This window comes from Narcine bancroftii, chromosome 4 (genome assembly GCF_036971445.1).
Source record: "Narcine bancroftii isolate sNarBan1 chromosome 4, sNarBan1.hap1, whole genome shotgun sequence".
In the NCBI taxonomy this organism is placed as follows: domain Eukaryota; kingdom Metazoa; phylum Chordata; class Chondrichthyes; order Torpediniformes; family Narcinidae; genus Narcine; species Narcine bancroftii.
Window position 1 is genome coordinate 92,837,272 of NC_091472.1, and position 26,802 is coordinate 92,864,073.

At 40.6% G+C, this 26,802-nt stretch overlaps 1 protein-coding gene and 1 long non-coding RNA gene across 9 annotated transcripts in view; one reads left to right on the top strand and one right to left on the bottom strand.

Annotated features, from left to right (window-relative positions):
* The window catches only part of LOC138760836 (KH domain-containing RNA-binding protein QKI), a 628,685-nt gene extending 604,362 nt beyond the window's left edge, over positions 1 to 24,323 (bottom strand). For 2 of the 7 annotated variants that reach the window (XM_069932030.1, XM_069932029.1), the window contains exon 1: positions 23,846 to 24,323. In XM_069932030.1, coding sequence (XP_069788131.1) covers positions 23,846 to 23,987 — 142 coding nt within the window. In that variant the 5' untranslated portion in view covers positions 23,988 to 24,323. Of the gene's footprint in view, positions 1 to 23,326; positions 23,349 to 23,845 lie in introns of those variants that run through there. The other 5 variants (XM_069932032.1, XM_069932031.1, XM_069932037.1 and 2 more) reach the window with 4 other exon arrangements.
* Positions 24,324 to 24,454: 131 nt separating this feature from the next.
* LOC138760844 (uncharacterized) overlaps positions 24,455 to 26,802 on the top strand; it is a 93,888-nt gene continuing 91,540 nt past the window's right edge. The window contains exon 1 of one of the 2 annotated variants that reach the window (XR_011355903.1): positions 24,455 to 24,783. This is a non-coding gene — a long non-coding RNA (uncharacterized lncRNA). The remainder of the gene's footprint in view (positions 24,784 to 26,802) is intronic. The other variant, XR_011355902.1, reaches the window with a different exon arrangement.

The window sequence follows — 26,802 nt, forward strand, 5'->3', positions numbered from 1 at the left end:
ATCGACCCAGTCTGCTCCCAGGGCCAAATAAATTTTCAACCACTGGATTGCTTGTTTCGATTACTACATGGCTCGAAACAACGTGGTCGATGAGGCGATACAGTGGGGCCATCTGAACTCTCTGCTGGGTGAGGTCCCTTTCGCCGTAATGCAAGGAGCTACCACTCTGGCTATAGCCCGGGAACGTCTGACTGCTTACTATGCAGCACCACGGAACGTGGTGCTTGCTCGACGCCAGTTGCTGACTAGACGCCAGAAACCTGGGGAAAGGGATGCTGCCTACGCACTGGCCCTCAACTCACTGGTAAACGAATGTGATGTCAGGGCAGTCAACATGCAACAACACCGCAATGCATTGAAGCTGGATGCTTTTGTCAACGGGATCGACTCCAGTTACATCCGACAGAGGCTGCTGGAGACGGAGCCCTTAACCTATGACCGGGCAGTCACTCTAGCCAAAACACTGAGAAGTGCCATGCAATTCAGTGAAATGCTAGAAACTGAAAAGGAAACATCCAGGAGTGCTGGAACCCCGAAGGAAAGAAAAGGGCGAACTCCTGAAAAATGCTACTTCTGTGATAAGAGCTGACACCCCAGGCAGAAGTGCCTGGCTCGATTTGCTACCTGCAGCTATTTTTTTTTTATTTTTTTTATTTTTCACACTATAAACCACATTGATCAATGGAAGACAACTGTGAAAAGGGGGGCCATTCTTTCCAGGTCAGGGTGGATTTTGCCCTTGCGGACAATGTAGCAAACTGAATGTTAAGCTGACATTAATTCTCCCAGAGTAGTTGATAAGTGTTCATTCTGTTTTGCAAGAATTGAATCAGAAAGTATTGGTCCAGAGCTTGCTGAGAAATGTTTGCAGTTCCTTGTGGAATCGAATAGAGAAACAGATTTTTGGCAATTCTCCAGTATTTATATTGGGAAGTTTGCTCATGCAACAGGCTCTATATTCTTATAATCTTGTGCAGCTTTGACCATCAGTTTGGCTAGGAGCAAGACATATCACCTGTTAATATACATCTCTCATTTTTTTCCCCCAATTGTTACATGGACAGGACATTTTCTTTTCCTCACCAATTTCTAGCATTCCATTCAAAAATTGTTTCTGTTGTTTAATAGAAAGGACAGTAAAATTCCATTTAAGAATATATTCATAAGTTGGAGAGTTGGGCAGAACAAAGACAAATCAAATTCACCAGGAAGTTGCCTCAGTGGGAACATTTCAACTCTGAGGAGAGATTGAAAAGGTTGACTTTGTTTGTCTTTGATAGGCATTATCTGAGGAGGTACATTGAAGTATTTAAGAAATATTTGGATAGATATTCAAAATGCCATGGTATGCAAGGTTTTGAGCAAAGTGGATTAAAATCCACTGACTGTGATCAAGAAACTACTTGATTGTATCTGCTTTTAACAACGTCCACATAGTAGGCAGGTCCAGATGGTTAAGGTAAAAGGGATCTGAGATGTGATGGCAAACTGGATGCAAAATTGGCTGAGTGATAGAAAGGAGAGGGTACTGATGGAAGTGTGTTTTTTTCTTACTGGAGTTATGTAACACATGGTGTATGGAAGGGATCTGTGCTGTGACCCTTACTGTTTTCAATATCTATGAATGAGGATGAGAATGTTGGGCCTATTATAAGTAAATAGATGACAAAAATTGGTGAAGTCCAATTAGTAAAGAAGATTGTTTAAAGATACAGTGGAATATAAATCAGAAGAATGTTGGAGCAGCGGTGGCAGATGGAATTTAATTGAGATAGTGCAAGGTACTGCACTTTAGCAAGTCAAATTCTATTTGGACAATACAGAGTATATAGCAGGGACCTTACGAACAGTGATGTATAGAAGCACTTTGGAATGCATCCATAACTCCCTGAAAGCAGAGGCACAGTCAAATAAGGTAGCAAAAAATATATTTGGTATATATAAATACACAAGTAGAGACTGAGTAAGAGTCGGAAACATTATGTTACAGTTATACAAAACTACTGGTGAGACCACACTTGGACTATTGTGGTCAGTTCTAGTCACCACACTACAGGAAGGAGGTGGTATCAATAGAAAAATTGCAAAAGAGGTTCACGAGGATGATGTCTGGAATGAAGGACTGTGGTTAAGAGATTGCATAAGCTGAGTTTATTCTCACTGGAACAGAGAAATCTGACGAGTGACCTTATCAAGGTTTACAAGATAATGATGAGCATAGATAGGATTAATAGAATATTTTTTCCCCCCAGGAAGTCTAGAACCAGAGCGCACACGTGAGAAGGGAGAACTTCAAAGGAAATCCATGGGTATGTTTTTCCAGTTTTGTGAATATTTGGAGATTTTGACACAGGAGGAAGAGAAGAGATACAATTACAATGTTTAAAAGGCATTTGGACAGATGTATGAAAAGCAGCAGAGAAATGACAAATTAAATGAATGTAACTAAGCATCACAACTGACATGGGCTCGTATCTGTGCTGTACATTTCACTGATTGTATCAAAACTTATCTAATTGACATGTCCAGGGAAGGAAATCTGTTATCTCATGTGAATGAGGTGCATGTAATTCCTCACCCATTTCTGAAGTTGGTTAATTCTTGGTGACAGAATTTTAACCATTGAGAATCTGCACAGGCTGGAAACAGAGAACTTGGTCGGGTGGTGCCAGAACAACAGTCTTGCTCTCAATATCACCAAGACCAATGAGCTAATTATTGATTTTAGCAAGGAGAGGACAAAGCATTACCTGCTTCATTCATGGGAAGGAGGTGGAGAGAGTTAGAACTTTCAAGTTCCAGGGAGTCCATATTTCAGAAGAACTAGCACATGGAACCAACCGTGAAGGAGGCACACCAATGCCTCGACTTCCTACTGAGTCTGAGTAGATTTGGCATGTCATCACATACTTCATTAAACTTCTACAGATGCACTGTGATAAGAATACTAGCTGGTTACATTGCAACCTGATTTAGAAATTCAACTGCTCAGAAACACAAAAAGCTGCAAAAGACAGTAAACACAGCCAGGTCCATCATAGGCACTGATCTCCCATGCACTGCAGACATCAATGTGAGACACTGCCTCAAGAAGGCATAGTAAAAGACCTCCACTATCCCAGTCACAACCTCTTCTCTCTGCTACCTTTGGGCAGAAGATGTAGAAGGCTGAAAATTCACACCTCTAGGTTCAAGAACATATTCCCCTCCCCCCCCCCCCCCCCCCCCCCCCCCAATAGGCCTACATGATAGGCTGGTCCAGAAGGTTAAGATACAAGGGATCTGAGATGTGATGGTGAACTTGATCCAATATTGGCTGGGTGATTGACACCTTGTACAATGTACAATAAAGTCATCATCATTTTCGAATAATGCCTTACATTCAAAAGGTATGCATATCGCAAGATATGAGACGAGGTCACTCAATAGAACATATCCAAGGATCAGAGAAACACCTGCCTAAATGCATCAGAAGCAAAATGAGGACACCATTCAACAGTATTTTTTATAATACAAGAAATCTCTCTCTCTTTTCCAAATTTCTCTCTTGATCCCTCATTAAAGAAACTAATTATTTTCTTGTTGTCATTGAAGTAGTTGCTTTATCCATCCTCTGGAATACTACCTAGATCATAAATCATGCAGTAAACAATTTATTGATGAAAAGCAGAAGTCAAGGACACTTCTCCAACCTGAATTGAGATGAGAGCTATAGCCAGTTACATCAAAGTTAGATTAAAAATAATAGATGCTGGCAATTCACAGCTTGTTCATGATATCCCATTCCAAGCCACTGGTGAATATAGAACAGCACTGCATCCCAACTCTGCGCTCTGTCTCCTTTTACTTATTCGTCCTGCAGTTTGAACTTCATTTTGGAACTTCATTGGCAGTATGATCAGACACAAAGATTCATAACAGCAACCTGGTAATAACTATAACAAAGAGAGTAGTAATGACAAAAGTCTGTAGATACTGTGATTGAAGTACAAACACAATGCTGAAGAAATTCAACAGGTCAAATAGTGTAATTATATAGCAAAGATTAAAGATCCATAACCAATGATTTGGGCATGAGCAAAATGTGTAGACAGAGGCAAGATGTAATAGGTGGATAAGGGAGGGAGGGCATAACAGTAAACAGGGGACGAGGGATAAGTCTGTGAAAAGAGAGTAATGGGGTAGAGATCTGGATGAAAGACAGAGGAATAGGGATTCCAGTTGGAGAGTTCCCAGATGGAATATTAGGTGTTACTCCTCCAATTTACAGGTAGCCTTGGTTTAGCAGTACACAAGGACATGGGTAGACATGTCAGCATGAGAGTGGGGCACAGAATTGAAATGGTTGGGCACTGGGAGATCCTCTTTATTGATGTGGGCGGGGAAAAATACTATAACAGCATTTTTAAATTGAATTATTTGTCACATGTACCAAAATGCAACAAGGTGGTTAAATTTGTGGGTTATCCAAGCAATCCAGCTTTCACACAAGTTGATACAATAATAACAAAATATATAAATAAATAATAGCAAGGACAGTGAGGTAATAATTAAATAATGCAGAGAATGGAGAAAGTACAAAAGACCACATAAGGAACAGAGCAAAGTATTGATATAAAACAGTGCAGAAGCATCATCTTTTGCCAGTGTGGGATCCATTCAAGAGTCTGATAATATTAGGGAAAAAATGTCCTTGAATCTGGAGGCTTGTGTTTCCAAGCAAATGCATCTTCTACCCAAAAGCAGATGAGATGTGGGAGAAGAGAATGTAACCATGGTGGGGTGAGTCCTTTAATATTTTCGAAGCTCTCCAAGACAGTAAGAGTTCTTGACAGAGTTGATAGGTCAGAGATTGTTTTTTGAGATGGCCTGAGCTATGTTTCTTGCAGTCTTGAGCAGAGCAATAGAGTACCATGCTCTGGTGCATCCAGACAGGATACTTTATACGGTGCCCAGTCAAGTAGGTAAGAGAACTTGGGGACATGTCAAATTTACTCAAACTTCCAAGAAACTTGAATCTGGTGTGCTTTCTTGTTTGTAACATCAACATGATTAGATGAGGATACATGAAAGGAAATACTAATACAGTAAAACCCCGTTATTTGGAATTCAATCAACTGGCCAAAAAAATAGAGGAAAATAAATAAATTTTAAAAAAAAGAAGTAAGAATAAATAAAGTTTACAATAGACAATAGGAGCTGGAGTAGGCCCTTCGGCCCGTCGAGCCAGCACCGCCATTTTACAGATCATGGCTGATCACTACTATCAGTACCCCTTTCCAGCCTTATCCCCATAACCCTCAACTCCTTTGCCCACTAGAGTCTTATCTAACTCTCTTTTGAACATAATCAGCTAATCTGCCTCTACCACCCTCTGTGGCAGAGCATTCCACAGATTCACACTTCTCTGGGTAAAAAAATGTTTTCTCATCTCCATCCTAAATAAAGTTTAAAATTGTAAATGTTCTCTGAAGTAGCATACAAACCTTAGGTAAAGAGAGGAGTAAATATTCAGCCAGCAGTGAGCCTTGGTCGTGCTTTGCTCCGAGTAGCTATTTGAATAGTGTTGTGTTTGAATAAAATGGCATTGCCCAAAATGAAAAGCTGGATGATGCCACTCACCATTGAAGTGACTTTCTTAAAGTGTCTCCTTATCCCAGCTTAGTAAGAGTCTTTATCTTTATTAGTATATTATTAAGCTTTATCTGTAAACTTGGTGGGGGGTTAATTATGATGCTACTGTTTGTCTTTCGGGCAGCTTCACGGAAGGGGAGGAACCAGCAGATGCAGTGGTAAATGTTTTCAAAGAATGAGCTGAAAATAAAGTAAAATTTATAAATAAAGTTTAAAAATTAATTCAAGTGAAGTTTGTTCAGTCTAAGTACAGTATTTCTATCTTTTAAACTATTTATTCTTAATACAGGTGTATTAGTTAGGCATTGTAAGAGGGAGTCTCAAGCAACCGGAAAACTTGCTTATCCAGCATCTACCAATCCTCATAAGTGCCAGGGACCAGGAGTTTTACTGTATAAATAAAACTGGAGTTTATTCTCACATGTTACATAATTGTCCATAAACTTGACAAGTCTTACAAGGTGCAAGAACATATGAAACAAGAGGGATATTCAGCTCCTCAAGCCTGTTCCACCATTGAACAAAATCATAGCTGATCTTCGACCTCAACATCATTTTTCTGCCCTCTCCCATATCCTTTAATAACCAGAAATCTACTAGACTGTTTGAAATGCAATCAATAACTGAACATCCATAGCTCTCCAGGATAGGGGTTTCTTAAGGTTCACCATGTTCTGAATGAAAAAAAAGTCTAATTTCAGTTCCAAACGACCTTGGAACAAAGAAGTAGTCAATTCAATTTCTTCCCTTAATGAGGGATTTGTCAATCTCCATAACTAATCTTGTAAATATTTAGTACACTTTCTCTACAGCAGATATATCCTCTTTCGCTACATAGTCCAACTTCATACACACATACTCCAAGTATAGTTTTCCCAAGGCCATATATAATTTTAATAACATATTTTTGTATCTCAGATGTTCTTGCAGTAAAGGTCAAAATACTATTTATCTTCATGATTGCCTGTTGCTTTCTGTATATTGCACCCAAGTCATAATATTATGCAACACCTTAACATTTAAAAATTGCTCCATTTCTTTTCCCGCTGAAGTGGATAACCTCAATTTTCCACGTTGTGCTCCACTTATCATCATTTAGTTTATTTATATCCTCTCAAAGCCAATATTTGCTGCTCCCCTTTGCTTTTTAGTGCCACCCAAACTACAATCTCCTAAAACCAAGATCCTTTATAACAACTATCCACGTGCTATCCCTTTTTAACAGAATTAGCCAAAATCATTTTCACCCTTTTAACCTGTCCTTTATCAACAATGAAAACATTAAAATATCTAGTTCTCAGCTTTTAATACCCTGCAGCTATTTTTCTGTCATGTACGAGATAATATCCATCAACAGCCTTGTATATATTCATTCATTTGTGTTCTTGAAGATGCACTGCGTATTTATTGCATATTTGACCTTTTATCATTTTTAAGTACTCTGACCTTCTTTGATGATTGCCCTGGTTTTCATTGCCAATTTATTTTGTTTGCAATATTTTTAATGTACATCTCCAGATCTGTTTCTCCTCCTTACTCTCCAATCAGATTCTTCATGCCACTTTAAACTCTCATTAAAAGCACTCATAAAACCCCAATGCATGTCCTACAGCATTATTGGAGACATAAACTTTGTCAGTTGAGGAGAAGTTACAAATGAAATTGAACTTTTTGATTTTAATGAGTATCCTGACTGTCATTATAATAAAATGTAATTGACATGTTACGTTAAGGTGCTGGAGTGCAGTCTTAGGCTGCAAGGATTGATGGCAACAACCATAACCATCTGGTTTGTCTCTTTTCTTACCATTTAAAGGGACTCTCTGCTGACAACAGAAGAATGAGCAGGAAACTTCATTATTAACTGCAGGGTACTTAGTGACCTTTCCACATCCAGGTATGCCTCAGCAGTGACAATGACAGTAGTACTGCATTACTGAAGGCATTTTTATAGCCACTGAGGATGGGTCAGGACATTGGGATATACTCTTTCTCTGACTGTAAGAGGCACTTCAGGCAATTTCTGCTGATGGCGAATCTGTCTGCCTTACAGCAGACAAAAGTAATTTTGTTGAATATGATAGTTTTATTACATAACAATTAATTAAATTTTGAGAGTAAAGATAGGGCTTCTCAGAGGAGTATATTTCCAGAGTTTTCAGAAACATCAAATCGTATCCTGATTTCAATTATGAGGAATCCATTGAAGTGCTCAGATTTTCCATGTACGTCATCACAAATGTATTCAGAAAGCTCTTTGGCTTCTCCCACCCCCAAACACACACCAAAGCCTGTCCTGCTTTCTCCCTGGAAGACAAGGTGACATAGACTCAAAATTACCTCACAACAATGGGTTTTCTGGGTGATCACAGCAATATTTTGCTCTTAACTTTTTAATGTCTCTTAATTTTCTGATCAATGCTGCTTCACAGTGGTCAGCAGGCATTTTATTCCTGAAGTAAAAGGCAGTAGACATAGTATATATGGATTTTAGTAAGGTGTTGGACAAGGTACCCCTTGGTAGGCTCATTCCGAAAGTCATGAGACCTAAGAAACATTGGCTGCATGGATTTTGTGGTGTAACACTATTGGTAGGACATCGAGCAGGCAGATGACATCACGGGCAGGACTTGCGTATCTTGGAGAAAGGTGCTCAGGACTAGCAGAGAAAAGCCTGCACATGTAGATATTCTCTAAGTGTATGGTAAAATAAAGCAAGCTCCAAACACTACTCCAGGCTCAAGGTCATTTTTATAATGAGCATGTCTGAACCCAACTTGACGTGGTGTCAGAAGTGGAGCTTTGAGCCACAGAGAGAAGAATAGGCTGTGAAAGAGGTGAGCTAAGATGGAGGACGGGCCTGAACACATGGAAGCACCCCGATTGGGAGTGACAGCTCCTCTAATGGTGACTTTCACAATAAACCCTTCAATTTCTCAAAGCCACAGGAGTGGGACAAGTGGATAAGGAGATTAGAGCACTTCAGACTGGCAAGTAATTTCAATAATTCTTCTGAAGTTAACCAGGTGAATATGCTGGTATACTGCATGGGGGACAAGGCTGACGACGTGTTATGATAACAGGCATGCAGTGGCAGCAGTATGATGCAGTATGGAGAGGGTTCGATTATTATTTCATGCCCAAGAAAAACGTAATTTACGAATGGGCAAAATTTAACAAGAGAGTACAGCAGCCTGCAGAAACAGTAAACATGTTCATTCCAGCCTTGTATGCACCAGCAGAGAAATGCGAACATGGGGATCTGCGTGACGACCTTTCACACGACAGACTAGTAGTAGAGGTTCGTCACTGTCGGAGAGGATGCAACTCGACAAAGATCTCACCCTCATGAAAGAGGGCACAATGGCTGGACAGTCAGAGGCGATAAAGCAGCAGCAAACCAACTTACGAGATATGTGTGCAAGCAAACTAACAGTAGACACAGTGCAACTTAAGGGAGGAAGACAGCAGAAGTTTAAAGGCAAAGGGCAGACGCCAGGACTGCAAAAAGTAAAAACAATGACGCGGGGCAAAGTAGAGAGCAAGACATGCCCCAAGTGCAGAAAACTACCGTTCCACCCAGCATTTCAATGCACAGCCAGATGTGCAGAATGTCAAAACTGTGGCAAACAAGGACTCTATGGATAAGACTGTAGGTCAATCCGCATGGTGAATGAGGTAGCAGATAAATGGATGGATTGTTCCTCAAAGAAATAGCATCAGACAAGGAGCCCTGGATGGTGACATTAACGCAAGAGGCAGCAAAGTGACCTTCAAAATCGGCACAGGGGCCAATGTTACAGCCATTCCTGAGCAGGTGTTCAAAAGAATTATACCTGGAGATGGCAAGCTAGGAAAAGCACAGATTGTTCTGGGATCGGCAAAAGAAACACTCTCATACAGAGAGAGGAGCACCACAGAAGTAGTGTATGTGGTGAGAGACTTACAAGTGGCGCTGTTGAGCAGACCAGTTTCGGTGAGACTCCAGCTAGTGGCCAGATTGGATGTCCTAGACCAGGAGACAGTCAGGAAGGCATACATCAAACTTTGCAATGGACTCAGGCTAATACAGAAGCCTAATGTGAAATCATTTTCGCTGAAGGTGCCTCGAAGGGTCCCATTGCCACTCATGGGCAAAGTGAAGAGAGAACTTGAAAAAATGGAGAAGCTTGGAGTTATCAGCCGCATAGAGGAGCCTACAGAATGGTGTTGTAGCATGGTGGTAGCACCGAAAAAGAATAAAGATGATGTTCAGATTTGTATGGACTTGACACCCTTGAAGAGAAAAGTGTGAAGAGAAAAGTTTATACTTTCTTTGGTGGATCAATCCTAGGCATGCTCAATATTTTACTAAGTTGAACATGAACATTAGATTCTGGCAAATTCCTTTGTCCAAAGAATCAGCTCTCTATATGACACTTATCACACTATTCAGGCATTACTATTTCAACCACCTACCCTTTGGTATCTCCTCTGCCCCCAAACTCTTCCAGAACGGAACAGTGTCCGAGGTTATTGCAGGCCTGGAAGGAGTAGTCTGCCACAAGGACGATATCCTCATTTGGGGGACCACGAAGGACCAACACGACTTGAGGGTCCATGCAGTCCTAAAATGAGCATTTTCAACATGGCAAAGTGTGAGTTTGGAAGGAGGCAGGTGAAATTTCTGGGGTACATCATCTCAGCAGATGGCATGAGACCCAGACAACAGCTGTGCACAGAACATGAAGGAGCTGACAAACATTAGTGAGCTCAGAAGTTTCCTCGGTATGGTGAGCCAATGAGGGAAGTTCATACCAAACCTGGCTGAAAAGGACAAACCACTGAGAGACCTGTTGTTCAAGAAAAATCAGTGGAGCTCGGGACATAAGCGACAGAGGACATTTAGTAACCTCAAGGGAGAGCTATCATCCACACCGATACTTCAGTTGTATGATCCAAATAGGCAACTGAAAATATCAGCGACAGCTGAAAATAGAGGCATTGGCACTGATTTGGGCTTGTGAGGGATTCAACGATCTTATTTTGGGAATACATTTTGAGTTGGAGACAGAGCACAAACCACTTACAAGTTTGCTAGGTGGTCAAGCGCTGGATTTGCTGCTGCCACAGATACTGAGGTTGATGAGATACTTGCACACGATCTCTCACACACCTGGCAAGAATCTCACAACTGCAGATATACTCTCACTCCCCACTACAAGTTGGAACCACAAGTGCTGACAAAGACCTCATGGAGGACACCAATATTTATGTAGAGACAGTGAGGGAAAACCTCCCAACAAGCAACAGATATCTGACAGAGCTCTGAGGACAACTATGTGCTGACAGTGTGTGCACGCAGCTCATGAAATATTGCACTGGAGACTGGCCAGTCAGAAACCACTTACAAGCACCAGTCAAACACTACTGGCAAGAGAGGGCGGTTCTGAGTGTGCTCAATGGACTACTCCTGCATGGTACAAGATTAGTTATTCCAGCTAACATGCAGAACAAGGTGCTGGAGAAAATACACAGGGCCACCAGGGGGTTGTAAAGTACCAGGAACATGCCAATCAAACAGTGTGGTGGTCAGGTCTAAGTAATCAAATAAGCGAGATTGTTTTGAAATGCAGAGTGCATCCAAGAAAGGACAAACGTAAGAGAACTGCTTGATGCTGAGTAAATTCCCTGACAGGCCATGGCAAAAACTCGGCGCAGACTTATTCACTCTTGGAGAGAACATATACTTATTAGTGGTGGACTTATCTTCAAGATTCCCTTTTAAATGACAATCACAGGCTTTACGCTAACTCGGTATCAAGATGGGTAACATTTAAATCATTTATACAAATTAAACTACCAACCATTATTTAAAAAAATACAAGATTTAGAAAATGGAAAAAATTACCAATAATTTTAATGGGAAGAATAAACTGCATCAAAATGAATATATTTCCACAGATACAATATCTATTTCAAACATTACCGATTCCCTTGACAGAAATGTTTTTTTAAGAAACTGAACAAATTAATAAGAATTTTTTGATGGATGGGTAAAAAAAATCAAGAGTAGCTTTAGAAATATTAACACAGATGTATAAGCAAGGAAGACTACAATTACCAAATTTCAAAAATGATTATAGACCAGCATAACTAAGATACCTATCAGAATTTTATCAGACCGGAGAAAAACCAGACTGGGTCAAGATAGAATGATATAAATTAGGATAAATGGTATGAAAAACTGGTACAACACAACAACTTACCAATATTACATCATATACTAAAAACATGAAAGAAAATACATCTGGAACGACAGATAATAAATTATCAATTACCAAAAATGCTACTAACATAAAACCCATCAATTCCTTCTACAATAGAAAATTTATTTTTTTAAGAGAATGGGTGAGAAAAGGAATTAAAAGAATAAAAGATTGCTTTTTGGAAAATAATTTATTAACACTTAAAAGACAAATACTGAATATCACATAGCACAATATTTTCATACTATCAGTTAAAAGCGTATTTAAAAGAAAAAAATGGGAACAAGCTTAAGATGACCTGAAGATAGCTGCTATGAATATTTAATTACAGACACAGCGATAGTGAAAAAGTTTATTACAAATATGTACAGAAAATTGCAATACAAGGAAAATGATGAAACAAAATTTAAACCCAAACAAGGTTGGGAAAAAGATTTAAATATACAAATAAAGAACGAAGCATGGGAGAAACTATGCACAGGAACCATTAATAATACAATAAATATACGATTTCGTATAATACAATATAATTGGCTACATAGATTATACGTGACACCACCAAAGTTTTAAAAAATGGAATCCAACAATGTCAGACAGATGCTTCCGTTGTAAACAAGAGATTGGAACAATATTACACGCAATTTGGACATGTACAAAAGTTTAAAAATTTTGGGAAGATTTAAATTTAATATTAAATAAAATTACAAACAATAAGATACCAAAAGATCCAGAAATCTTCCTGTTAAACAACATAAAAGACAGCTTAAAATTAGACAAAACTCAAAAAAGATTTATTCTGATTGCGCTCGCAGCAGCAAAAAAATTCATAATGACAACTTGGAAAACAGAAACAACCTTAAAAATACAACAATGAATAAGTGTATTCCATTAGAAAAGATTACCTACAATCTAAGGGACAAATGTACTTTATTTGAGCAAATTTGGAAACCATACATAGAGTATGCTAGAAACCACCAAGTTCAAACCTCCACCTCATAAAATAATAAACAAATATAAAAATTCTTAAATATAAAATTTTAAATGACACAACCTCTTTCTTATGCATTATTTTACTGTTTATTTATTTTTCTTATTTTTCTTTTACTTTATATTATAGGGGAGGGGAGAATGGTAGGAAAAAGAGAAAAATGTCATTGTGTATATTTAAATAATATATTTAAATATATTATTATTGTAGTAGTTCACAGTGAAATATTAAATAAATAAACTTTTAAAATTCATAGCAATAGCACAACTCAGCCTGACACGAACTACTGATGTAATTGTTCCTTTAAAATCAATGTTTGCGTGGCAAGGCATTCTAGAGACGTTAGTAAGCGACAACAGTCTGCAATTCTCTGAACAAAACATGAAAGCCTTCACAGTGGATTATGGGTTCAAGCCTGTGACCAGTATCCCTAAGTATTCACAAAGCAATGGCAAGGCAGAGCGAGCAGTACAAACTGCTCAAGAAAGCAAAAGACCCTTACTGTGCACTATTGGCGTACAGAGCCACACCGTTGAGCAACGATTACAGTCCAGCCCAATTGTTAATGGGACATAACCTTTGCTCAATTCTACCAACCCTTCCAGAGAGGTTGCAGCCAGAACTCCCAGACCTGCTACAACTCCAGAATGAGAAGAGGGAGAAGAGGTGTAAGAATGCGAAGTGATATAATGAGAGACACAGAACAAGTGACCTGGAAAAGCTGGCACCAGGAGATGAGGTGTGGATCTCCAATGCAAGACAGCAAGATACAGTAACTTCCATGCACCACAGCCCATGGTCAAAGATGGTTAGCGGACCACAAGGGACACTGAGACAGAATCGCCAACATCTAGTTCCCATACCAGAGTCTCCAGGTAAAAAGCAACAAGAGAACGGGCCGGAAATGGACTCTCCTGCAAAGGCAGGTCCAGAGACTCTACCGACTGTCTGAATGAGAAGAGACTGCAGAGACTGAATCTGTAGATACTGTAAAACACTCAGAGTAAGGAAAGACTTAAGTATTGTAAATGTTGCATGCGTATTTGTATCGGAATGTGTAAAGGTAACTGTAGCAGGCAAAGGCACTGAAAAGGGGTCTTCGAACGCTAATTAAGGGGGAATGTGGTGCAACACTATTGGTGGGATATTATCGAGCAGGCCAATGACATTATGGGGCAGGACTTCCGCATCTTGGAGAGAGAACAGGGAGAGAGACTATCAGGGAAAAACCTGCGCATGTAGATGTTCACTAAGTGTATGATAAAATAAAGCAAGCTACGAACGCGTCTCCAGGCTCAAGGTCATTTATATAACGAGCATGTCTGAACCCAACACAACAGATTCATAATTGGCTTGCCTGCAAGTGGCAGAGGGTGGTAAAGATTAAACATATTCTGCCTGGAATGATTCTGGCATTCTGCAGGGATCTCTTCAACGATCCCTGTTCTTCATGATTTTTTTTAGAAATGACTTGGAAGGGTAGATCAATAAGGTTGCAGATGTCATGAAGTTGAAAGTGTTGTGGATTGTACAAGGTTATCATAGATTACAACAGGATGCAGAACTGGGCAGAGAAGTAGCAGATGAAGTTCAATCCAGAAGGGCATTTTGGAAGGACAAACTTGAAGGCAGAATACATGGTTAATGGCAGGATTTATTGCTTATTGCATTCAGTTCTAGTTTTCCCCCCTCCCCAATCAATTCTCACAATTTCCTCTCCTATCCTATCCTCTTACCGATGTCCAATTATCACCCTTTATCTGTTCTGTGCTCCTCTCCATGCTCTCTTTCCTTCTCCCAACTTTTTAATTCAGGCGCCAGCCTGCTTTTTACTCATACCTTGATGAAGGGCTCAGGTCCAAAACGTTGGTTATATATCTTTTCCTCCTATGGACGCTGCGAGGTATGTTGAGTTCCTTCAGCATTTCTGTGCTTTTACTATAATCACAGCTTAGTGTTTCACTTAGTGTTTCAATGTTCAAAATTAATTTGTTCACTGACTTCAGAATAACAGAGGATTACAAATAGGTTATACAGCTCAAAAATTTGGCCATTTAATGCAATTTCTCTAGACTAGCATTTATCTTCCTCCCAAGTTATTTCCTCACTTTCATCAGTGAAACTTGCATTCTATTCTTTCTGCAAGCTTATCCAGAATGTTGTGCATCCCAAGAATTCCCACATAATGGATACAGTGTTTCTGGAAAGCATATCCTGAAAACTGTACTGTTGTGCATTTTTAGTGGCCACTACAAAGCAACAGGATGGATCCTGAAAAACAAGATCCACCCATGGCTAGCAACTCTTCTATCACAGTAGCTGAGCCCACATACAAAAGTCATACAGGATTGTACTGGGAAAAGTCAATAATCTCCTCAAAGTGCATCAGTCTGGGGATATGCTACAGTGCACATCAATCAGGTATGGAACCTTCATTGTTGTGCAGTACGCAGCACCGTAAATCAGTGAAAACAGCTAGTATAAGAAGACGAGCAGCTCAGAGACCTGGTGCCTCCAACCAATGAGGTAGAGTCTGAAGAGCTGCAGAAGCACAAGGCTACCAGAAAATGTCTCAACTCAACATTCAGCCTCAACTCTTGTCTGAATAGATCAAGGAAACAATGATGATACAGTTGAAAAACAACATCCTGGCAGAAAGACCTTCCTATCTGAAGGAATCTTCAATGAAAGACCAGTGTGTCTCTCCATTTTTCCCCAAACACTACCACCAACATTAAACAATGGTCAGATAGAGGAAAACAAGCATTAATTATAGCACATGATTGAACAAATGAATCCAGTTAGTTTTCTCTGATTCTTGCTGAATAGCATCTTTCTTAAAGAACTTGAACATCAGCATAAAATGCAGATTCCTGTGAGGATGTTCAAACATTAGATCCTCTTAACACATTTTGTGGAGACATAGAACTTCCTTCAGCATTATTCCATTTTGCGAGTACAGTCACCACTCCCTGCCATATCCTTTTCCTAATGTGTCTGACCAGTGGCCAATTCCTTCCACTGTTCAATGTGAATTTATTTGCATATACACAAGGACATAGAACATTATATATTTAGAACATTACAGTCCAAGATGTGGTGCCAATCAGTAGAAACCTACAACAAACTAAACCTCACACCAATAACCATCTATTTTTCTTGCAATTTTTACAATTACAGATGCTTTGAAATTCTTACTTGCTACAGCCAAACAGTTACGCAAGATACAAAATAACATATAGTTTAAGAAATAATATTGAAATATTCGAACAAGTATGGGAGCCTTACATTAAATACAATAGCGAAAACCTACCGGGGACAAACATTACCTAAGTTGATGGAAGGAGAAGGAAAGAAAAGAATGGACTCAGTAGAATTTCTGGTGTATTTTTGTTGAATGACAACATTGTCTGACTGGTTTAATGCAACCTAGATTGTATACCTAAAATGGATGAGAGGGGGGGGGTGGGGGGGTGGCTTGGGAGGAGGGAGGGGCGGGGAGAAAAAGTCACTGTATATGTGTGAAAAAGAAAAAGTGTATATCATGGCTAATGTGATTTATGGTGTGAAAAATAAAAAATTTAAAAAAAAATTTAAAAAAAGATACACCAATGACAATAGTAAAAATTTAAATTATCACATAATACTGAGATAAAAAGCGATAATAAATATCAAGGATAGATAAATAAATATCCACAGTTGCAGTTAGTGCAAGAAAACAAATGTGCCCTTTCAGTAAAGTAGACAATTCTTAGTATGGGCTACTCTAACCTTCGTCATAAATTGGGTAATATCTAGGTTTGTCACTTTCTGCAGTCTTGAGTTCCTGGGCACCAGTCAGTATACTTTCCATGGTACACCAGTGGAGTTTTAAAAAAAATATCGAATGTTAGAAGACATACCAAATCTCGTTAAATTTCTTTAAAAGTGGAGGTGTTGATGTCCCTTCTTCACAATTCAATATGCTGGCTCCAGGAGAAGATCTCTTATAATATGGAAACTCAGGAACATCAATGTACTAACACTTTCCATTTCTGTCCTGTCAATGAATACAGGTACCCACTCCCTCAGCTTCCTTTCTAAAAGTCCACAATAAGCTCCTTGGTCTAATTGGATTTGAGAGCATGATTGCTGCTCTAGCACCATACAATCAAATTCTTGATCTCCATCCCATATTCTGACTTATCTCTTCCCATTATTCAGTCAACAATGGAGGCATTGTCAGTGAATGTATATATTGGAGCTGAGCTTGGCTATGCAATTGTGAGCATAGAGGAAATAGATCAGGGAACTAACTACACAGCCTTGAGATGTCCCATATTGATGTTCAGTGAAGAGGAGGTGATGTTGCCAAACCACACAGATTTTGGTCCGTCAATGAGGAAATTATGCATCGAGTTGCAAAGAGACAAACAGAGACCCAGAGTTTAATTATTAGTTTTGTTGGTATTATGGTGTTGAACACCAAACCAAGATCATTGAACAGCTTGACATTAGTGTTCTTGAGATCCAGGTGATCTAATGCAAAGTGGAAGGCCAGCAAGATGGTGTCCACTGTTGACCTGTTATGACAATAAGAAAATTGAAGTGTGTCCAGGTCCTTCCTGAGACAAGAACTGATTTGCTCCATAACCAACCTCTCAAAGGATTTCACAGTAAACACAAACATCACTGGCTGAGGCAGATCACCTTGGTTTTCTTGGGCTCCAGTACTTTTCAAGCAGGTGAGGTCTTCAGACCACAACAGTGAGAGTTTGAAAATGACAGCAAAATCTCCAGCCAATTGGTCCAAGCAAGTTCAAGGACACAGTCAGATACACCCTGCTTCCTCCCACCTTTCCCTTTCCATCTTTTCCTCATATACAGAGGACCTTCTTGGCTTGTTGACTCTAGACCTTCTTGTTGACCTGGACATGAATATTCCTTTGAGTAAATGGGAGCTTTGTCTCTCTTCCCTGAACCTTTTGCCTCCTTCATAGCAAACACAATGTGTCTTGATGCTGTGTAGTTGCTATGGGAAGAATTCTTTTCTGTACATCTCCCTTTCATCCACTATAATGAAATGTCAAAAGGTGTACCAAACAAGTTTATTTACTCACAATTATTCTTTTGAATTATTTAGATGGTTTCAAAATCTAAAATTCTTTGATATCACATCTGCAGTTCTATACTAGTCAGCATATTGAATAAATTTAATTTGATGCCAGCAAATTCACAAAAACCTTGGACTAATTTTCCTCAAACTGCTTCCAATTACTAGAGTGCTGCAAACAAAAAATGAGCAGAGTATGTAACATCTCATGTTGTGGATCTGTACCAGACTATTATGTTTGTGGCACCAATAAATATGAATAAAATACTTGATGGTAACATCAGTGGAATTCTCCCATGACCCTACCAATACTTGTCCCCAGCATAATTCAAATAGATCAATCTATCATTATCACACTGGTGTTTGCCAGACTCTGTTGGTTACCACGATTCCTTAATTGTTACAGTTATTTGTAACACACTTCGCAGCATTCTTAAATGTTTTCTGTAAATGCAAGCCTTACCTTCCCTTTTTATTAAACTGTTTCTTTCCGACTTGCATGCATCTTGTAACAAAAAAGCATGCATCATAGGAACATAGGAAGTAGGAACAGGAGTAGGCCAAAAATGGCCCATCGAGCTTGCTCCGCCATTCAATACGATCATGGCTGATCTAATTTATGACCTAACTCCACCTTCCTGCCTTCTCCCCATATCCCCTAATTCCTCTAACATGTAAAAATTTATCTAACCGAATTTTAAATATGTTTAATGAGGCAGCCTCAACCACTTCCCTGGTTAGAGAATTCCAAACATAAAGAGCAAGAACCCAAAGAATAATGCATTGCTTTCATCCTTTACCCATTATGTCTACATGCAAAGCAGGTAAAATGAAACCACTTGGCCTTGCCTTGAAGACTCCAACCTCCATGCTGCATATTAGTTTACACACAAATGAGACATTGCTATGTCATTATATTATTCTGTGAAACCACACATCTTACAATTTTACTATCACAGAAACAAATGCAACGAACCAAAAGAATACCCTGAACTGTCAGCAAAGGAAGCAGTGAAAACCCTGGAGGAGAGTTACATTTAACATGAAAATGTAATCAGGATTCTGACTCAGCCAGCCACTTATGATATTACAAGTCATAGTAGGCATGCAATAAATTCAAAGCATTGTTTGCTGCAATTTAACTTCAACTATATAAAAGAGCCATGTCAGTCTTATGATCATTCCCCCTTCTACATTCATACAAAGATTTGCAAAGGAATAAGAAGCTAGTGAATGGAGTACAACATCCCAAGCACTGGTAAATTGGATTAGGATAGAAAAATTATAATGGACATGGTGGTTTGAAGGGCCTGTTTATATGTTGAGTAACTCTGACTGCTAACATATCCTTTTTGATCTGTAACAGTTATTTTTGTTTAATTTATGCATTTTTAAGAAATATCAGAGAATAAATAAATTATGTAAAACTCTAGCACTTGTAACCTTGACCAATGACAAAGGTGCAAAAAGATGCCCATGTATCCTGAACTGTGAATGAGTAGTTTTCAAGAGATAGAAGACTTGTAAAATTTGAATAAACAGGGAAAGGTGAAGGAAAGATGGGGGCAAGGAAAGATGGGGGCAAGGAAAGATGGGGGCAAGGAAAGATGGGGGCAAGGAAAGATGGGGGCAAGGAAAGATGGGGGCAAGGAAAGATGGGGGCAAGGAAAGATGGGGGCAAGGAAAGATGGGGGCAAGGAAAGATGGGGGCAAGGAAAGATGGGGGCAAGGAAAGATGGGGGCAAGGAAAGATGGGGGCAAGGAAAGATGGGGGCAAGGAAAGATGGGGGCAAGGAAAGATGGGGGCAAGGAAAGATGGGGGCAAGGAAAGATGGGGGCAAGGAAAGATGGGGGCAAGGAAAGATGGGGGCAAGGAAAGATGGGGGCAAGGAAAGATGGGGGCAAGGAAAGATGGGGGCAAGGAAAGATGGGGGCAAGGAAAGATGGGGGCAAGGAAAGATGGGGGCAAGGAAAGATGGGGGCAAGGAAAGATGGGGGCAAGGAAAGATGGGGGCAAGGAAAGATGGGGGCAAGGAAAGATGGGGGCAAGGAAAGATGGGGGCAAGGAAAGATGGGGGCAAGGAAAGATGGGGGCAAGGAAAGATGGGGGCAAGGAAAGATGGGGGCAAGGAAAGATGGGGGCAAGGAAAGATGGGGGCAAGGAAAGATGGGGGCAAGGAAAGATGGGGGCAAGGAAAGATGGGGGCAAGGAAAGATGGGGGCAAGGAAAGATGGGGGCAAGGAAAGATGGGGGCAAGGAAAGATGGGGGCAAGGAAAGATGGGGGCAAGGAAAGATGGGGGCAAGGAAAGATGGGGGCAAGGAAAGATGGGGGCAAGGAAAGATGGGGGCAAGGAAAGATGGGGGCAAGGAAAGATGGGGGCAAGGAAAGATGGGGGCAAGGAAAGATGGAGGCAAGGAAAGATGGAGGCAAGGAAAGATGGAGGCAAGGAAAGATGGAGGTAAGGAAAGATGGAGTTAAGGAAAGATGGAGTTAAAGAAAGGTTAAAGAAAGATGGAGTTATTTGAAATAAAGAAGGAAGATTTTAAAACTAGCAACTTAGTGCCTATAAATGAGCCAACATATTAATAATTCAAATACTCTTAGATAGGCACATGGATGTGAGAAAAATAGAAGATTAAGCGTGTGAGGTAGGGAAAGATTAGATTGTTGTGAAGTAGGTTTCTGTAGGTCGGCACAGCATCATGAGCTGAAGGGACTGGACCATGCTATGTTCTATATAAATCAATATTTTCTATACTTGTTAAATATTATACAAGCCGATCTTCAACAATCAGTTCATACATATGCTGATCATTTAAATTTACGGCAGATTAAAATCATGATTCCAGAAAATCTTTCTCTCAGTGTTGTTGGCCTGTTATAATAGTGGATTCCCTACTGATTATCCTGTTTCATTTCCTTGACATTTTATAACTCAAGGGGTATATTTTGTTATTAGAAAGAAAAATGTTTAGTGATACATTGTTCATTGTTAGCTGAGAAAATATATTCTATTTGATTTTTTTTTCTTTTCCCAAGCCTCCAAACAATAATAAAATTGGAATCTAATTGTTTTGCATGCATCACATTCATTTCTTTGGTAAATCTATTCATCCAAGAGTAAATTCAAAAACTTGTTGGAAGAAGTGCTTTCAAGTTTGGCACAGTGACCACCAAAGCCTAGTTTCCAAGTACCATTTTCCAGATTAACAACTGGAATGATGACTGCTTATCAGTACATTCATTTGTATTCCTGCGAATCAAATTATTAAGGTTAATGAAAACTGCAGAGGGTACTATTTTGTTTAATATTGTAACTTATACAGTTACTCCACAATAGTTAAAAATTTAATCCAAAATATTTTCTTAGAATAATTTTACCTCAAAGTTTTATTTTTGTTGTACATCAACAAACTGATTTATTTACTTTGACCTTGTTATTTTTGACCATGTTGTGGGACCTAATTAAGACCAGTTTAATTTAAGCAATAAAACAAAAACCGTGAACAGATACTTCTTTCTCATGCTTTGGTTCCAATTTAACTACTCTTTAGTTCAATTATTGAGAGAAAAAAAACAAATACTTTGAATATTAAATAAAGACAAGTTTACAGAACGAAAACAGAAATGAAAAGCACTTGAAACAAATGGTTAAATTCGAATTGGTGTTCAGAGCTTATACCAAAATGTCAGTCATCCTTACTCTGACGTGCATTTGTTTTTCAAGTAACAAGAGGGCTTTGATGCAAAAAAATGTTTCGCTTCTTGCTCCGTAAAAGATTTGGCACACCCTAGCGTCCAGGCGTGGAACTTTTACAAAATTTGACAGATTAATACAAGCAACATTGTCTTTAAATTCTGTGTGTAACCTGGCTCCCAACCATGAAAAATTAAAGCAGAAGAACAATTCAACTTTGCAAGTATTTCCTCTCCACTCTAGTTCATATTTTCCTTTTTGAAAAAGGGAAATGCTCTCCAACCTTGGCTATGCTGTTTAACATAACCACTGAGGAATTGCTGGTATGAACATGTACTGGACGAGAAACCTCCAGAGGGTGGATTAAAGAATTTACTAACATGTTTTGAAGGATGTTGCACTTTTGTGAATAGGTTTTTTTTTCCTCCCTGACGCCCAGTACCATCTAAAGTGTAGCTCATTATTTTCGCTGAATTTCTATACTTGCGGCACAATAATCTTTGCAATTTAGTTCTGCTGACATGCTATTTACCATAAATAGTTGATGAATTTTGCTTTTGCCTCAGTTTTAAATTTTCAAAGTTATGAACACTGTACAGTGCGAGTTAAATATGACCAAGTCTACTTCCTCCGAGTATTTACTTCCTCGGACACAACTATTCTTGCCGACTTAAATGCACTCCACTGTTTTGCTTTAAATATATTACTGTATCCTTGCTGGAAAATCGATTTGAAAGATGCTTGCCCAATGACAGACGAGTCCGTATACATATTTTTTTTACTCTCCCTTCCCTATTCCAATTCCGCCCGGTTCTCCATTAGCAAGACAAAAATCTGAACTATTCCACTGAAACTCCAAAGTTTAAATGCAACTCCCTGAGCTACAACTTCCTCTTTCAATTACACAAACCCAATTCCGACAAAAAACCCGAGACGTTTCCCTGTAACAAAGCTATCCCCAATACAACAGCAATACAAGCCTTAATCTTTGAGCTCGATCACTTCGATGTTCTCACTACAAGCATGCCATATTTTGACGCAATGACTACTGTAAGTGGCCCGAGGCAAAGTGATATGAAATATTAAAAACCTCCATCAACATATAAGCATATCATCAAGAAACTAATTCTACACCCAGATGCAACCCTTAAAACTCTCAACGAGCCCCTTTAAACTCGAATTACAACCACACAATTCACTGCAGCAGTGGTGGAAATTCCTGACTCCGGAACCTATTAAGGCTGCCCCATTTCTTCGATCACTTTTTAAATCAAAATCCCTCATTCCCCGTTCATCGTGCCCTTCCCAGCGTTTCCCTGTTTGGCCAGTTCTGTCCAGTATTGCCACTTCCTTGTCTACAAGCCCTGCTCGCTCGCCTCCTTCCTGTATTTATGCCTTCCACTCAATTTCACCAGTTGCTTTGCCCAGCCACATCCTACTTCCCAGCCTCTGTGCCCGTTTGTCAGTCCGTTTTAAACGCTGGCTGGACAGCAGGAATCCTCCACCGAAGCAATCAGATTTCCTTGAAAATAACTTTAAAAGTTCCGACAGAACTTTCCATGACAACCCCCCCCCTCCCCTCCCCTCCCCCACATTCACCATCACCAGTTCTGATCAAACCAGGAAGGGGGCAAAGCAAGCCAGCGGGTGAATCGCACACCAACCTCGGAGGCTCCCGAGTCAGCGGCACACATGGTGTCCACCTTTTGTACCGTAACACGGTGGGTGTCAGCGTGCTGGAGGCAGTCCCCTCGACAAGGGGCTCCTTTCTTTTATCTCAAGTTTTTGCAAAGTCCAATGTTTGTCCCTATTTATGCACTGCATTCACCGCCACCCAATCACACGAAAAATAAACCGGGACATCAATTCATGTTTGTACCCATCACTCCACGTTTCGCTCTCTGATATTCTGAAGAGTCACCAAATTCCACCAGCTCACCCATGGAGCTTTTTTTTTCAAATCCCAGCTCTGCAAAGAAATGTCCCGAGTTTTTTGTCCCTAGTTGCCCGTGTTTGCACAGGAGGGCGTGGAAGAGCATACAAACCTTCTCCCTGCCCCTCTTCCCGTGGGCCAGCGCAAACTCACCCAATAGATCCTGCAAGTGTGCAGATGATGTACCTTTAAAACATGTGCAGGAATGTTCCCCCCCTTCCCCTCCCCCTCGCACAGCCACCCAACCTACCTTCGTCCAGCAACCTTTCCAAATGGTTGAAAATGCCGCAGAAGTTCGGCAGGCTACTCATAAGCTTCTTGTCGTTCATCAGTTGCATGAGATAATCTGGCGTCGGTTTTGGTCGCTCCTTATTTTCCATTTCCCCAACCATATTCCAACAAACTTCCCCCCTCCCAAAACACACACACGCGCGCTCAGAAAGTTCTGGCGTTAGAGAGTGTCTCCCTCGCTCCCTCTCGGATTTGTTCCTGATCTCAGTGTTGGTCCTGTCCTGTCGGGATGATTCTTTTATTTTATTTTGCAGGGTCCTTTACGTTAAGTCCTGTGTTGAGCGCTGAGAGTCGGGCTCCGCTCCGCGCGGCGCGGCACCTCCACACTGCCACAGCCACTCGCGCACTAACGGCTCCTCTCCAATCGCTCGCCCTCTCGCTGCTTGCTCAAGCGCTCAACCTTCACACGCCGTCAAAGCCTCCGGAGGGGAGGGGTGGAGGACGAAGGAGGATTTGGCGCGGGGGGGTGGGGAAGAGCAATGATCCGTCACGTGACGCGCGCAAGCGCGAACGTCCAGCTGCCTGGATCTCGTGTCCTCGAGCCACTCGCGGCTCCCGCGCGCCGAGAGAAAGTCACGAGAGGGTGGTCGTTGGGGCGGTGCTTGTTTAAACGTGCACTTCGCTTTTTTTCCTCCTGTTCGCGCGTGCCCTGCCATGGTCGTGGTGTGTGGGGGTGGGGGGGGCAAGGAGGCGCGCTGAGCGCGACGGAGGGAGAGGTTTAAAAAAAAGAGTTCTGCGTGCTTGAGCGGCGAGTCTGGGATGAGGTGGGATGGGCACGGGCAGCGAAGGTGCTTGCGCGCCTGCGCGCGAAGTGAGCGACTCGAGATTTGAGATGCAGAGTTGCGCTGCTCTGAAATATGTGACAAGCGCGAGATGAATGACCCCCGAGAGATGTGGGTTTGTATTCACTTTTGACTTGCTATTATACGCCTTTGTGGCCTGCACAATCAGCTTATTCATATGTATATAAACTGAACTGTGTTGGTGCTAAATACCTGTTTCTTTGGGTGGAAGGTGGCAAAAGAGTCTGAGTCCCCCCCCCCCCCCCCCCCCCCTTCACCGGCTCCTGGGTTTGTTCTTCACAGAGTTGATGTTGAAATGTGGAGGGATTGCGTTAATGAATGCATGCCTGCACACGCGGAAACAGAAACCTAGTAAAGAAAGAACTGTTCCCATGGAAAGTAACACCGTATTGTCAGGGGATAAAATTAATTCTATGCTTTATTGATAACAAATGCAACATGGTCTAATATCGTTTCGATTGTCCCTTCTGCCCCAGCGGGAAATATTTTATCCAAATATACATTTAAAGCCAAAAACAATTGCACACGAATTGTGATTTACTTTCAAAGCTTTTGTTTACGCAATTCAGCGTTCTATTTTGTAGTGTGAAAAGGTCAAATAAAGTTTGACTATTCCAATTTGTTATTTTAGTTGTGTGAGTTGACGAGAAAGCTCCAGTCCCACGGTTTCTCAGAATGTGATTTTTAACCTGTTCCAGGCTTGGCTGCTTTCTGATGGACAGCGCGCGTCATTCCCTGCCTCAGAATTCATAACCTCGGGGAATCGAATTATTTCCAAACAAATGGAACGAAAATGAGCTTTGAAATCAGTGGCTCACTCAATTTTAATAAAATTGAGTAAAGTGTCAGTTCGGCGTTTCGTCTGTGTCATTGCGATTCCATCTTCCCCCACTGTGGCATCGAGATCAGCCCCAACTGTCTTGAAGTTCTTTGTGTGGAGAACTCGTTGGGTTGATGAGTTGACACCGTGCTGAGAGGAAAGCGAGGAGCGTGTTTGTTTCAGCATCAGAACGATGGAATTTAATCTATTTAGCGCTTGAAGGAGAAAGCTCTGCCTTCTCTCCCCAGGCGATCTGAAAACAAACTATTGAGTATCTGAGTGTCCATTGCAGACCCTATGTACTGATGTATCGGTTCTGTATTCTCTGGCGTTGCAGACTGACCAAGCGGTCTGTCTTCCCACATTTTCTTTGGTATAAAGACGAAAGTAATGTAAAAACATGCTTATTTTCATTTCTAAAAATCTCCACCGCTGTGGGACTGAGTTTGAAAATGAGTGCGTTTTCTTGATTGAAAAGACTTGGGTTCCGATGCTCCGTAACGACAAAGGAAATGTTGCCATGGTTGGAGATGCAACACTAACTTAGTTAATAAATATAAGGTGTTTCTAAACAAAAGCAGAAAATTATTTGAACAACTACGCGAGTCAACTTTTAACTGCTTTGGCAGGTGTGTGCAGAGAAGGATCTGAACCAGCCCTTCTCGGTAACATGTGCGGCGTGATGTCATCCATGGGATTGTAGCGTTTTTCTGTATTAATTGAACCTTTATTCTTGCAACGCCCCTCAAAATCCCTAACAAATTTTCGATATTGAATTGTTCGCCCCCGGATGTTGCAGTTTGCGCGTTAAGACGGTGTGGAGTTTTAGTTCGACGGGTCTTCTGGACGATAGAATTGTTTTTCCGTTTTCTCGCAATCCTTCCAATCCATTTTTTTTTGTTCTCCACATCAGGCAACAACCAAATCTGTTGAATTGAAGTCATTTTCTTAGCCTGGTTCAGCTGTTAGGAATATGGAAGTGGAGAGGTGGATTGTAAATCGCGTGGAAAACATACATTGTAGTTTTTGCAGATCACCTTTTGCCGTTTTCCCTTTGTCAGCATAATCGGGCAAAAAATGTGTGGCCGCGTTTGCACTTTCCCAGGTTTTCGATATTTTACTTGCACTGATCAGCTGTCTCATAAATCTTTTCACTGCTTCTTTCATGTCATGACATATAATCGACATACCAATTCGCAAGTCAGCATTTAGCAACGCCGTGCCAGTTTCAATTGCCATGTGATGTGTTTTCGAGTTTACTAATCTGCATTAGAGCATTTTATTCCTTAAATT